This window comes from Dicentrarchus labrax, unplaced genomic scaffold, assembly GCF_905237075.1.
Source record: "Dicentrarchus labrax unplaced genomic scaffold, dlabrax2021, whole genome shotgun sequence".
NCBI classification, from domain to species: domain Eukaryota; kingdom Metazoa; phylum Chordata; class Actinopteri; family Moronidae; genus Dicentrarchus; species Dicentrarchus labrax.
In genome coordinates, this window is record NW_026136704.1 from 2,030,127 (window position 1) to 2,045,445 (window position 15,319).

At 39.3% G+C, this 15,319-nt stretch overlaps 2 protein-coding genes across 2 annotated transcripts in view; both read left to right on the forward strand.

Annotated features, from left to right (window-relative positions):
• The window catches only part of LOC127361954 (hydroxysteroid dehydrogenase-like protein 2), a 103,504-nt gene that overhangs the window by 60,174 nt on the left and 28,011 nt on the right, over positions 1 to 15,319 (forward strand).
• Positions 738 to 7,932, forward strand: LOC127362340 (uncharacterized). The gene is made up of 4 exons (XM_051397954.1): positions 738 to 812; positions 5,105 to 5,224; positions 5,433 to 5,546; positions 6,043 to 7,932. The coding sequence occupies exons 1-4, from the start codon at positions 805 to 807 to the stop codon at positions 7,577 to 7,579; spliced, it is 1,779 nt and encodes a 592-aa protein (XP_051253914.1). The 5' UTR covers positions 738 to 804; the 3' UTR covers positions 7,580 to 7,932.

A 15,319-nucleotide genomic window follows, 5' to 3' on the forward strand; every position in this document is an offset into this window, starting at 1 on the left:
GTTGGGTCAGAATGATATAGACAGGTTAATATATTATGAAGGTCAATGTTCCAATGTTGCTTTCACTTCCATATAATTACTCTTTATACTCAATAAATCATTCTGACCTGCAGGTTTATAAAATCTATAAATTTAACGACAAAAGCAACAATCTACAGTAACAGACTCTGAGTTCACAACCTGCAAGTCCAATGCTTGAAGGAGAGACATGTGAGAGACATACATGTCAATGTGTTCATCCAATAATTGAGTAACAAGGTTTGAAACCAAATTTCCAATTCTTCTAGACCTTCTTTCTATGGAGTACTACAAGGTGGATGATGTGAGTCTGTTGGACAAAGCAATTCATAGTTGATGGAGATTTAAAACAAATGAGTTGAATTAATATTAATTTTATTTATTAATTTATTATTAAGTTTGTTGAACAGATTAATGCAACACCTCCACCTCCTGCTGGAAGCAACAGTTGGTAGAGTCAGGAAACACTGGACTATGTTTCACATAAAGCAACCATATACAGACAATGCAGAATCAAATCATTTATTAGACTTTAGTAGACAGTGATCTGATGTTTATGAAACCACATTGAGGGAGTTGTTGGGGCTGCAGGTCAATCTGCCCCCCACCACCTAAACCCACTGTATTAGACTTTATTTGCTCTGTGTCACTTACAGTACGATACAGTATCTAATAATATCTACTAATAACTACATTGCAGTGGACAGGAGGGGGGGTTACTGACTTTTCTTTCTTCCAGAGAAATAATAAACTGGTCCATCCTGAAGCTGCTGTGAAGCTGTTAACATGGCAAGGTCAGTAACATTTCTAACACAGTATCAATAAGGGATAATGTTTGAGGTGACTGACTGTAATTCAGCATCCTGAAGTTACTTTTGTGACGGCTGTAGTCATTCTCTGATAATATACAGGCAACTGCTTTGGGTTTAGTTTGCAGGGTTTGGGGGGTTAATTTAGAAATTACTTATTACCTGTTATAAAAAATGCAGTCAGTAACTTAATCAAAGTATTCATGAAACTGTAATTGATTACAATTACTTGTACACTTAAATATCATTTCTCTGACATTCACACGTCCTATTTTAATTAATTATCACTTTTAAAAGTTGGTTTGTTGGCGCAAATGTGGTTACTTTATGAAATAAGGTTTCTGTGTTTAAATGTTTGCCATGGTGTGTCCCTCTGTCTTATGACTACCTGAGCCAGGTCATGACAATTGGGGGCTCGTCTGAAAGGTTAGTTTGAGGGTTGTTTTGGTGCTGCTGTTAGTGGCGTTGGTGTTCGTGGTTGACCAAGCTGATGTTCTTTTTATTGGCTGTGTGTTTTGTTTGCCAGAGCAGCTTTAGTTTAGCTCATCATGTGTTTTGCTGCAGGAAGCATTTGGTTCTGACCTGGGTCGAATTGTTATACCGTTCAGAAAGTAGGTTTTACTGTTGTGATATTCTTTTGGACAGAGATTCCTCTGTTAGGCTGTAAGGCAATTTCCTCTATGGATTGTGACTGTGTGTTTCCTTCTCGTTGTGTGGAGAGAAAGTGGCCAGAGCTGCAGGTGGGTGGATTTGATGGTTGTTCTATGTCATTGCCTGTACATAATTCTTATTATTACAGTCGGTGCCATGCATTAGTACCCATCTCAAGAGAAGTGGATGAGCTTTAGCTAGCTAGGTAGGTAGTTAGGGTGATTCTCTGTCAAGGGTTGTCAATTATAACAACTATAGCGCAGTGTTAATTTGACAGCAAATTCTGATTTAGTCTTAGTCTTTTGAATAACACACCATTTCGTTTTAGTCATATTTTAGTCATCTGAAATCTTTTAGTCTTAGTCTAGTTTTAGTCGACTACAAATCATAAGAGTTTTAGTCTTAGTCTAGTTTTAGACCAAATATTAGCAGATTTTAGTCAACTAAATCTACAGTGGACTTAGTCGACTAAATGTTTCTCCAGAATTTCATGCCTTGCTACTTTGTGCAAAATCAACAAGATTTGAACAGAACAGATTAGTGCAATTCTCAAATGTACAATAAAAGATGTATTGGCTGTAATGCCATTGCACAAGCTACCAAAGACATACTCCTTAATGTTCAAGTAAATAAAAAAAAACCTGCTCTCTCAGCATTGAAAATACAGGTAAATATCACATTAAACTAAAAAGCACACAACTCTGTAAGCATCATCTTCTTCTTCATCATCTTTTACTCTCGCATTCTGTGCAAAATCAAAGACATTTGAAAAGAAAAACAAAACATATGTAAAAGAAAATATGCATTGGTTGTAATGTCATTGCACACAAAATGAAATATTCTTCTGTTAATAATTAAAAGAAGTATCAATGAGCTCAACTCAAGACAAGTGAATTACATGCTAAGCTGCAATGCCATTATTGCGTGGAACAAAAAAAATCTCTCTGCTCTCATATTAAACAAAAAACAAAACAAATACCAGATCTTTCAAGTTGTGCATATACTACTACTCACTCTTGTGAGGTCACCTGTGATGCTGAATACCCTCTCTGCAAAAGCTTGAGAAGCTGGCATAGCCAACAAGTCTAACGCAAAAGGTTTTAAACTGTGATTAAAAACTGTCACTCTTTTCCAGCCAGAAGTCTGTTCCTGTGTCCTCAGTGATGGGATGTGAAAGTTTTTCCTTGTACTTGATGATCTGCTGTCTGATGCTGGTTGTGGAGGTTTTCTGTTTAGGCCCTGGTGTGGCATTTTGAGAGGAACCTAAACACTGGCTGCTTTGACGATGGCGCTGCTTCTGGGTCCTCAATAACCTCTTCTTCTGCATCATCTTCAGACTGGTCCACCTGTTTTGTGTGTGGGAAAGTGCATTTAACCACATAGTCTTCTGCCTGTTTCAGCAGTTCCTGGATATTTCCATCAGCCACATCAACATTAACAAGGATTTCACAGACAGTTGGGTTGACAAAGCAGGCAGCTGCTGCAAGTGGTGATAACTTTTCATCGGTTGAATCCAAGAGGCAAGCAAAACGCTGGTTCAGATTTGATCTCATTTTCTCTGCAAGAGTGGCGAGGTCTCTGTACCGAGAGTTCTCTGCAAAGTCAGTTAGGTGGCTCAGCAGATCAAAGAGGGCAGGAACCACTAGGGACATAGATGTGGTGACTCTGGAGGGTTTTAGTGCGTTCCGCAAAAGGCAGCAGTAGGTCATGCAATGATGAAAGCTTTTGCCACTCACTAGTAAGCAAGCTGTCCCATCCCATGTCATTTGTGATTTGACAGACTGCATCTTTGACTGTGAGGAGTCGTGTGACCATGTTGAATGTGCTTGACCAGTGTGTGGGGCAGTCATTTACAACAATAACACCACACTGGTCCAATAACCTCTGTGTTGCAACTGAGGACTTGCGAAAGAGCTTCACCACAGACCTTGCTTTATCAAGGACTCTTTTGACAGTTGTCACTTTCTGCAACATGTGGACCACAAGTTGTATGGTATGCACCACGCACGGTGTCCGGTCCATTTCCATGTCGACATGATGGTACCTAATAACAAGAAGAAAAGACAATCAAATAAGTCTAAACCTAATAAAGTGGCTGGTGTGTGTCTGTATATACTGTATATATGTAGTGTGTGGCAGGGGGAAAATCATTCATGTGATAATTGACTGTGATGTAAAAGAATAAACTAAACATGGCTCACTGCTGGTCACCATGTTACTCCCATTGTCCGTTATTACCGTCAGGATCTTCTCCTTTGGTATGGCCCACTCTTGCATACATTTATCCACACATGCCTTAATAGACTGTGTAGTGTGTGGGTGAGCTACTTGTTCAAGGGCCAACCATATGTATACAGGTTTACTTTGTTTAACACAAAAGTAGCATGCGCTTATAGCAAGGAATGAGGCTGTCAGTCCTTTTTTTGTCCACAAGTCAAGGCCAATGGATACTCTCCGGGCAGCAGCCAGTCTCTCTTTGAATTTCTGTCATGTTCATACTGTGTTTCAATCAAATTGCTCATTTTAGTTTTCCTTGGAATTGTTAGTCTCCTATCTACTGTCTCCATCATTAGCACAAAGTCCTCGTCTTCAATTGTTGAGTGGTAAACCTGTGCGTCCAATCCATCTAGCTATGGCCTGCTCCTTGGTCTGTTGTTCCTTCGATTCAGTTTTGTACTTTGAAGAACTTAGGAAAGCTGTAGAGATGGCCTGCTGCTGGGTTGCACTAGAAGCACTAGCTTTATTTCCACTTGGCCCATGGTCATCTTTGTCATCAGACGTCTTCTGTATCTGTGAGGGTGAATAAAGGGGGAATCAAGTTGTGATTTTTTTCTTTCTTGCCCAATCTCCTCAGATCTCTCTCTCTCTCTCTCTCTGTCTCTCTCCCTCTCACACACACACACACACACACACACACACACACACACACACATTTGTCCAGTCATATACAACACCACAACATCTACTATAATAGTACACATTTAATTCAAGTTGAGGATATTGAATATTTATACTCATATTAATTCAGTGAGACAATCGTCTAATCAATACAGTTCAGAGGTGGTTTCCTTTAGCTTCTATTTATTCCAAGTTGAGCGGTAACACGGTGGTTTATCTGATAAAATAATAATGTATTTCTGGATGAGTGGTCTGTAAATGTCGCTTCAAGTTGGTGGTGTTTTTCCCAGCGATTTTTGCTCCACACGGTTTACAGACGGTCTTGTTGTCCTTGTTGACATATGTGAAATGTGACCAGATGTCAATTCTTTGTTTTCGACCTAGACCTAGCTCTGACATTTCTGTTCTTCATGAGACATTGCCCTCGGACCGAGTGCACTGCAGAACGTTAGCGTGTTGCTAACGAGCGAAGTCAACTGATGAGTTCTGATTGGGTCTCTTCTCCATTCGTCCCTCCCTAACATATTCGTCTCATTTTTATTCGTTGACTAAAGTGTCAGTTATATTGCGTCACAGTCTTCGTCATCATTTCTGACTTTTTATTTAGTATTTATTTAGTTTTCGTCCTTGAAAAAGGTTAATTGACGAATATTTTTCGTCATAGTCTTTGTCAACGAAATTAACACTGATTCTGAGCTCACAGTCAATGTTACTGTTTTACCCTTCAGACAGACTTCAGGTCGGAAGAGGAGGTTCCGTGAGGAGGAAGAGGAGGACAGTGTAGACTCAGGATTCAGCTCTCTGTCTACACAGAGTGACCAGTCCATAGGGGAACCTCCATTCTTCAGGTATGAACCCTCAGATAAAGAGTAGGTAAACTGCTACTAAAGAACCGTCCACACAGAGAACGATAACTATAACAAGTACCCATACTGTGTGTGTGTGTGTGTGTGTGTGTGTGTGTGTGTGTGTGTGTGTGTGGGAGCTCCCGAACAGACTTGTGTCCTGATTCTTGTCCTCTGAGCTCACAGTCAGTGTTACTGTTTTACCCTTCAGACTGACTTCAGGCCGGAAGAGGAGGTTTCTTGAGGAGGAAGAGGAGGACAGAGCAGACTCTTCAATATCCAAAGGGGAACCTCCATTCTTCAGTAATGAACCCTCAGACACAGAGTAGGTGAACTGTTACTAAAGAGCCGTCCACACAGAGAACAATATCTATAACAACTAGAATGACTCATTTATTAATAGAACAGCAGGATATTCAGACTGTAGCTAATGATTATTTTCATTATAGATTCATCTGCTGATTATTTTCAGATTGATTAAATTAAACTCCTGAAATATCATCAGTTTAAAGTGACACCTGTACAGTGTTTCTTTAGTCCAAACCTCAAAATGATTACAAACCAACCAGGTAAAATAGTTTGTGTCTGATGGATTAATTTAGAATAAACAGCTGCATCAGAGGAGTCTGGTTATAATCTTCATTAACAGGAATTAATGGCAGATATTCATAATGCAGAATTCTTGGTGTCTGTGGTATAAAGACACTGAACTGCTTTACTGTGGGACTAAAAGGGTTTTATTAAGACAGCAAGTAGGGTGATTTTATGTATTTCATTCTATGTTCAGTGAGTTTTGAACTTGTGTCTTTACTTTTCTACAGGAACAGCTCGTCCAAATATAATGACATCATCTCTGAAAGTGTTCTGATCCAATCAGGATCTCCCGCTGTCTACCAGCTGAAACCAAAGAAAGAGAAGATTGGAACTCTAACAAGAATGACTCTTGGTGAAAAAAATCTGAACAAGACAAACAGAACCATTTTACTTGTTGGTGAAACAGGAGCAGGAAAATCTACTCTGATCAACGCTCTGGTCAACTACACCATGGGAGTGAAGTGGGAGGACAATGTCTGGTTTCAGATCGTAGAGGACGAGCAGAGAAGGCAGTCAGAGAGTCAGACATCAGATGTGATCGTTTATCAGATCTTTGGTTTTGAAGATGAAACTCTGCCCTACTCTCTGACCATCATCGATACTCCTGGATACGGAGATACCAGAGGGATTGAACAAGATGAAACAGTCAGACAAAGATTATTCGACTTGTTCCGCTCAGAGGACGGAGTCCATGAGATCAATGCAGTGGGTCTGGTGCTGAAAGCAACTGAGAATCAACTCAGTGACAGAGTGAGGTACATCTTTGATTCAGTGATGTCTCTGTTTGGAAAAAACATGGAGAAGAACATTGTTGCCCTCATCACTCACTCAGATGGTCTGACACCTGAAAGTGCTCTAAAAGCTCTAGAAGATGCAAACATTAAATGTGCCAAGAACGAGGAGAATGAGTCGGTTTATTTCCTGTTCAACAACCACCAGAACAAACAGAAAACAAAGAGAATCACAGCTGCTTTAAAAAGTGCATGGAGCTTAACAACAGTAGGTATGAGTCAATTCACTGACTTCCTGAAAGAAACTGAACCTCAGAAGCTGATGACAACTGTTGAAGTGTTGAATTCACGAATCAGACTCAAAGCCTGCATCCAAAACCTGAAAGAGAGAGTTGAGTTTATTGAAGTAAAACAGAAAGAAATCCAACAGACTGAGGAAGCTCTGAAGAAATATGAACAAGAGATGAAGAACAATGAGAAGTTCACTGTAGAAGTTGATGAGGTCTACAAAAATAAACAATCTATTGATGGTGGGGGGTGGTTGTTTTATGAAGGAGCTGTCTGCTGTAAAGTCTGTGAAGAGAACTGTCACTATCCTGGATGTACAATGACCTGGAGTCCAGCACGCTGTGTGGTCATGATAGATGGCCGCTGCACTTCATGTACCAAGAAGTGTCCTGTATCAGCTCATGTGAAAGAAAAGTGGATCTATGTGAACAAGACAAGAAAAGTTCAGAAGATCTTAGAAGAAGTGAAAGAGAAGTATGAAAAGAACAAGACAGAAAGTGAGAGCAGGTTGAGCATTTTGGGAAATCTAAAGAAGAAAACAGAAGAACTTCAGAAAGATAAAGATCAGTGGTTGGAAGAGTCCTTCCAGCATGTTCTCACACTGGAGCAGATCGCCCTGAATACTGATTCACTGTCCACTCTTGTCCACTTGGACTTCCTGATTGAGAAGATGAAGGAGAAAGGAGACACAGAGAAGGTCCAGAAACTGGAAGAGATGAAAAGACGAGTGGATAAAGATAAATGAGTCCGGGCAGCGTTGAGTTACGGGTTCAGTAAACTAACAGCATCTGGTAAAGAGCTGATGAAGTAAGTTCCAGCGTCATTGTGAGCTCTCAGTATCAACGACTGGGACATAGCTAACAGTTCTGCCTTTACATGGAGTGAGGACGCCCCCTGGTGGTTAATGTGGGGTACAACAGCTCCCTCCCAATAACACGTGCAGTGAACTCATGAACATCCTGTTGTTGGCTCCAGTTAATGTGTGTTATCTCAAAGTGCTCCAAGAACTGAGGACAGACTGCCTCTCCTCACTCACATCTGTGTAATGCTGATGATGGCTCTCGCTTGCAACCAATAAAGATCCACTGAGAATCTGAACATTGTGTCAGCTGCTAGTTTTCACTTTACACCACATTTTCTTTACTTTCTCTGAGTATTTAAGCTTTTTCTAAAGTGCTTTTCAGTCAGTACGAGGTTGAGATTTATTGTTGAAGTCTCAGTAAACGTCTCACTGCTATATAATATATAGAGAGTAACACTTTATCAGGGTTGGAGGATTACTTTAATGTAATCTGATACAGTTACTGATTACCTGTTAAAAATGTCAGGAACTTAATCCAAGTATAATGTCCTGTACTTTATCCACTACTGGCTGCTAACTGGGCTAATTGTTTCTAACATACGCTCATAATACCGATGTTCAGTCTTTACCAATACTTTGCAGATTAGAACCTTTATTTTTACTTGTCCTCTTTAGTCCATTGATCACTTCCATTAAGTAACTCATAACAATAAAACTACATATCCCAACGTAGTCTGAGCACAGTGAAAATTCGAAGGAAGGAAGGAACAGAACCAGAGACAGGGTCATGGGCGGCCGAGGCTCATTGATGCAGGTGGGGAGTGAAGGCTGGCCCGTGTGGTCCGATCCAACAGACGAGCTACTGTAGCTCAAACTGCTGAAACAGTTAATGCTGGTTCTGATAGAAAGGGGTCAGAACACACAGTGCATCACTATGATGGTCGCCCTAGCAGCCACACACTGAGGAAAGCACATTGTGGTAACTCTTTCATTTGTTTGATTAGGTTCAGAACATTAGACACAATACACAATAAATAACTGGACACAGATTTTAGATTCATAATACAGTTTTATTATCCATTTTTTAACAACGGATTGTCTTTTTGGGGTGCACACAATAAGTTAACTTCCTCTCATTGTACGTCACTTTTGGGTAGCATTATTACGTTAATTAATTTCCATTATTTTTCATTGCATTTTATTTCTTTCCGACAAAGGAAGTGCGGCTGAATGAGAGATGCTTAAAAGGGGTTGGGCAGAGAAGTGGGCTGCACCATGTTGGCCAGAATCATGGGGAGAGGCAGTGCTTTCTCCTTGAGTTTAGTTATTTCTGATTATTATGCTTTTTGATGCTTAGCATTTCATTATTTTCCTTAGTTAATATTGACCTGTGTTATCTGGATATTATTGGAGGTTATTATAGTCTGTTTAACTGTTATGTTTTAATCTATCCCCCTGTGTGTCAGAGTGATCAGCCACTATTTAAGTTTCCCCAATATCACAGTGGAGTTAGTTAGGTTGGTTGGCTTAGTATGTTCAGTTAATGTAGCCTGAGTTCATTTCTGTTTAGTTGACCTCTTTTATGGGCCCAGAACATTATTGTATATTTTGTAAATTGATTCTTTTCAATTCAATTCAATTTTCTTTTGTAAAAGTTTACCTTTGACTCCTCATACCTGCCAGCAATCACAGTCTGATGGTCTGGGACCAGTCAGGGAGCCCAGGTTGTCATAATTATATATTTAACAGTGTATATATTTTAATAATTCTATACTAAAATATAGTGTAAAATTACCCACAATGCAATATAAATTAGTATTTTACTATAATGAAGAAATGTGCTATTGTACAGTAAGTTTTTACAGGCTGTGTTTCTCAATCTACAGCAAAGCGTGTAGTCGAACTAAATCACTTAACTTACTGTTTAATATCATAACCAACAGGCTTTTATGAAATGACACATTCAAACAAGAAGAGGCAGACGTGTGACTTCTCCACAGCGCTGCACTGCCACCTACTGTCCATAGGTGAAAGCACACTTTCAGTGCAGCTCCTTCAGTTGAAAGGTTCAAGTTTACCAAAATAAAAGAAACTAAACCCACCAAGAAATGTGACCATACATTTTGTGCATCACACAAACGTACTGCGTCATGTGTGCACAATTTAATTTAATAAGATAAGATCTCTGATCTCTGGACAACAATTTATATTTATTCCTATATTATTGTTTTCGTTCTCCACTATTGCTTCTTCTTGTGTGAGTAAAAACATATGTCCTTTGTAATAAATAAAAATATTATAAGTTAAAATCAAACACATCTTTTTTTTTTTGCTTGTATTGCCTTCATTTGATAGGACAGCTAAAGACAGACAGGAGGGGGGGGGGGGCAGAGAGAGAGAGAGGGGATGACACGCAGCAAAGGGCCGCAGGTCGGATTTGAGCCCTGGGCCGCTGCAGCAAGGACTCGGTACATGGGTCGCCAGTTCTACTGACTGAACTAACCGGGCGCCCTTCAAACACATCTTTAATTGTGAAGTTCACTCTGTGTTTATTTTATACCAGAAGCCTTAGCACTATAAAACACAGTTAGTTATATATAACTATATATAGTTATAAGTTATATTAAATAAACTCTTTTATATTATTAACTCACAAATTCAGCAAATCAAATTCAGTGCTTTGAATACATCAGAGGTATTTCTAAAGTTTACTGTATTTGTTCACATGAGCTAGTTAATGACTTTGTATTCACTCACACTGAATCTTCTCTTTCAGTCTGATCTGACTCTGCTGATTAAGTATTAAATCTTATTTTATTTGACCTCTGTGTTATTTACAGTAGTTGATTATTAAGAGAACAGATGGTGTTTGTGTTTCTCTGCTGCCAGTGTTATTTCATTAATTTATTTGAAACAGTGGCAGGGGACAATATGTATTGCACCAGTTATAGCACAATGCTAAGGCTGTTGAGTCTGATTGACCTCCATCTTGTTGGAGGTGTTGGGTCATCCTCGATGACAGACCACAAACCGTCACAAAGAGTGGGCACTGTAACATCCAACCATCACCAACACCGAGTCTCTTCCTGTTTACCCTGTATACCAATGACCGTACCAGCCCCTCACCCCTCCCCCACATACATCAGATACACGACTGTCATCCTCGCTCTCCTTAATGACAATAACTCTGTTCTAAGCTATCTAAACTCCATCTCCAACATCACACAGTGGTTCACAGACAACTGTCACAAAAGCAAAAAAATGTTGATTAACACCTCCAGTACCCACAGCACAGACCCCATCTCTACCCACAATCCCAACACCTGCAGTTATATCTATCAATCAAGCCCAATGAAATTAATCAATTATCTAAATTACAAACATGTCTTAAGGACATAAAATCCTGGATGAGCTGCAATTTTCTGATGTTAAACTCAGAAAAAAACTAAATTCTTGTTCTTGGCCCCAAAAACCTTAGAGACTCACTGTCTAAAGATATAGTTACTCTAGATGGCATTAACTTGGCCTCTAGCACCACTGTCAGGAATCTTGGAGTTATCTTTGATCAGGATTTGTCATTTAACTCCCACATGAAGCAGACCTCTAGGACTGCCTTCTTTCATTTACGTAATATTAGAAAAATTAGACACATACTATCACAGACAGATGCAGAAAAACTAATCCATGCATTTGTTACTTCAAGGCTGGATTACTGCAACTCTTTATTATCAGGTTGCCCCAATAAGTCCATTAAAACGCTCCAATTAATTCAGAACGCTGCAGCACGAGTACTGACAGGAACTAGAAAGAGATCACATCTCTCCTGTACTAGCTTCTCTGCATTGGCTCCCTGTAAAATGTAGAATAGAATTTAAAATCCTCCTCCTCACCTATAAAGCTCTTCATGGTCAGGCCCTTCATATCTTAAAGAGCTCATAGTACCCTATTACCCCTCTAGAACACTACGTTCTCTGAATGCTGGGCTACTTGTGGTTCCTATAGTCTCTAAAAGTAGAACAGGAGCCAGAGCCTTCAGTTACCAAGCTCCTCTCCTGTGGAACCAGCTTCCAGTTGTGGTTCGGGAGGCAGACACCCTCACCACATTCAAGAGTAGGCTTAAGACATTCCTCTTTGATAAAGCTTATAGTTAGGACTGGATCAGGTGAGTCCTGAACCATCCCTTAGTTATGCTGCTATAGGCCTAGACTATCGGGGGATTTCCCATGGTGCACTGAGCTCCTCCCTCTCTCTCTCTTTCTGCACTCATTCATGTCCCTTTAATGCATGTTACTAACTCCACTTCTTCCCCGGAGTTCTTGTGCTTTCTCATCTCGCAGGTTCTCATGGATCCTGGTGGAGCCTCCTGCCATGGTCCTACTTGACTGCCATTGCCAATACTGTTGTTGCTGTGCACCTGTCTGTCTGTCTGTCTGTCTCTCGCTCTCTCTCTCTCTGCCTCTCTGCCTCTCTCTCTCTCTCTCTCTCTCTCTCTCTCTCTCTCTCTCACCCCAACTGGTCGAGACAGACGACCACCCACCTAGAGCCGAAGGATCTGTCCTAGGTTTCTGCCTTTTAACAGGCAGTTTTTCCTTGCCCTTGTCTCCAAGGTCTTGCTCATGGTGGTACTGTTGGGTCTCTGTAATTAATGTTAAAGAGTTCGGTCTAGACCTGCTCTATTTGAAAAGTGTCCTGAGATAACTTCTGTTATGAATTGGCGCTATACAAATAAAATTGAATTGAATTGAATACCCCAAACTACACCATTTTGAATTTTATTATCACTTTCGGCAAACTTTTCGCGTTGTATTTAAACGAACTCCTCCTAGGGAATTCATTGGATCTGCTTCAAAATTGGTCAGTACATGTTGCTAAGTAAAAGCTGTGCTATTTGTGCATGTACATTGAAGGGCGTGTCCTTGGTGTGCCGTCATTCGTTGGCCGTCCGTGCTCATTTTCAGTGAATTTTTCGCCTTGTATTTGAACTCCTCCTAGGGAATTTATCGGATCTACTTAAAAACACGTGCCAGAGCCAGGCACACTCAAGATTTCTTTAGAAATGTTCTAGTTGTATTTTGTGGCTCTTCTACAATAGGTTTAGATGTTTTAATGTTCAAAAAACACATAATTTTTCTCATACTGCCTACAGCTGAGCTCCTCTTTTCAGCCTCTGTCTGAATCGCTAGGTTTTAGCTCCTGTCTCTTTAAGACCCCCCTCCCGAAAAGCCCAGTCTGATCTGATTGGTCGGCATTATGATGCGGCTCACGCGGATGACGCGGCCAGAGCCCGTCTACGGTGAGCCTGGCCTCTCTCTATTAAGTCCCATTGTACCGAATACTGGTTGCAGTTCCAGCAAAGGTCCACTGGGGGCGATCGCCCATCAGTGCAGAATGAATGGGAGCAGATGGAGCTAGACGGCTACATTTGTCTCTTTCACCTGATTGTGGTTGAGAGATCTCAGATTTGATTGTAGTTTTTACAAGTTCAACATGGGTTATAGGTCGAAAGTTGAATGAACGAGTTCTTATGTCCTTTCTAAAAAATCTAACACCCAGCAATGTGTAATTTCTTTGCCTTTCGAATGCAACATTCAAATTACTAGACAAAAAATGATATCCTGAGAAAAGTGGATTTTGAGGGTATAGCTCCATAGAGCTCCATTCATTCTGCACTCATCCTGTGAGCGCCCTCACATGGAGCCAGAGGGGAACTGCAACAGTTCAGAACCCAGAAGTTTACCGAGAGTGGAAGTTCTCTCATTATTAGACGTTCTCTGACGCGGCTCACGCGGATGACGCTCTGGCCCCTCCCCTTCGTTGCCGGCAGGTAGCTCCTCACTGTTACTGAGATTATCTGCTTTTCTACTGTCAATATTAATTCAATAACTGCTTCTAAAGCAAAAACTTCACCAGCGGACATGTTAGAGCGGGAGTCTGACCTGAAATCACAGAGAAATGAACAACATCAACAATCAGGATTACAGCTTTCTGTGACGTTTTCCTCAGGTAAATACTGCTATATTAACTATATATATATATATATATATAATTAATATATATATATATATATATATATATATATATATATATATTAACCTCTATCTATCACATAATGTTAGTGTTTATACCTTAACTATGAGAACCAACACTGTGTTTTATGTCTTTCCAGGTACAGCAGTGAGCAGTGACCTACAGTCTACACAGCCCAGTGAAGTTAAACATATTATATATTACATAATATTAACAACATTAGTCAAGCAGTTGTTTCTAGTGAAGAAACAGCCAGTAAATGTACCAAAGTAATCAGAGTAATAGTATAATGATTACTGTAACCTCCCATCTGTTATATTCTTTATCCACATTAGTTTACTGAGACCATGGAAACAGAAACCTGGAATACTTTATCACATGTCAACATAACTGAAGGAATCACTCATCTAATAAAGTAAATTGTTCATGTGGTTTAAAAACTGCTAAGTAACCAACTGTAAACGGTACTGTATCCATATTTCATAGTCTGATATTTTAACTAAGTATTATTACCAAAGTTAACCTTCAGGTATTTGTAAAAGCTGCAATTATGTTTGAACCCCATTAAAAATACTGTATACTGAATATTCTATCATTTATATTATATACTGTGATGTAATTTATCTTCCAACATAATAAAGTTTGAATGTGAGACAGTAATGTATTGTGTTGCTTACAGTCATTAATACAGGTTTAAATTTCACATTTTCATATTGATAGATGACCAGATTTTCAACTCTTTCAAAATCTTCATAAAACCTCTGTGAAATAACATGTTATTTATATAAAACCACACTTATTACTGAATTTAAAAATTACCAAAACTCTTCTTAAAAGTAAAACACTTTATTTATATTTCATTCATATTCCAGTTACAAGTAACAAAGCTAGAACTTTTATGTAAACTGTGCAGATCATGTCCTCCATCAAGGTTTATGGTTTCTAGTATATTGAAGTGTAAGCTGGTGATGGAGCTCTGCAGTCAGTGTTCATCTTCATCAGTCTTCCTTTGGATACCCAGACTGTCCTGATGCTGCAGCTGTCTCTGTCCTCTGATGGGTCCAGGAACACCTGAGCTTCATCAGGTCACCTGTAAGACATGGAAGATTCAGTGTTACTTGTAAGGCAGCATATAATATATAGTATAATGTAATATACAGTATAATATAATATACAGTGTAATATAATACAGTGTAATATAATATACAGTATAATATAATACAGTATAATATAATATGCAGTATAATGCTCCAGACCAGGCTAACAGCCAGACTAACATTAATCCAGGTGATTCACCTGTATTTCCACCGTCAATCCTGTGAGGAATTAATGTGTTTTACAGCATGTCCATGGTCTTTCTAAGTATGTTCATCATTTTAATTATCCTGCATTAAAATATTACATATATATTGTCATTTCTTATTTCATTTAAATCTGTTGGCTGTTTGTAATTGCAACAGTCTTTTTATATTGATTCAAGTGGTAGTATTATTACTCAGGACAAGTGTTATATTGCTATGCTAATGAAGACTGCTTGTCAAAATAATAGGAATATCTATCTATCTATCTATCTATCTATCTATCTATCTATCTATCTATCTATCTATCTATCTATCTATCTATCTATCTATCTATCTATCTATCTATCTATCCATC

Coding starts and splice junctions, on each gene's coding strand:
- LOC127362340 (XM_051397954.1), top strand. Junction 5,225..5,432: donor GGGGAACCTCCATTCTTCAG/GTATGAACCCTC, acceptor TTTACCCTTCAG/ACTGACTTCAGGCCGGAAGA. Junction 5,547..6,042: donor AATGAACCCTCAGACACAGA/GTAGGTGAACTG, acceptor ACTTTTCTACAG/GAACAGCTCGTCCAAATATA.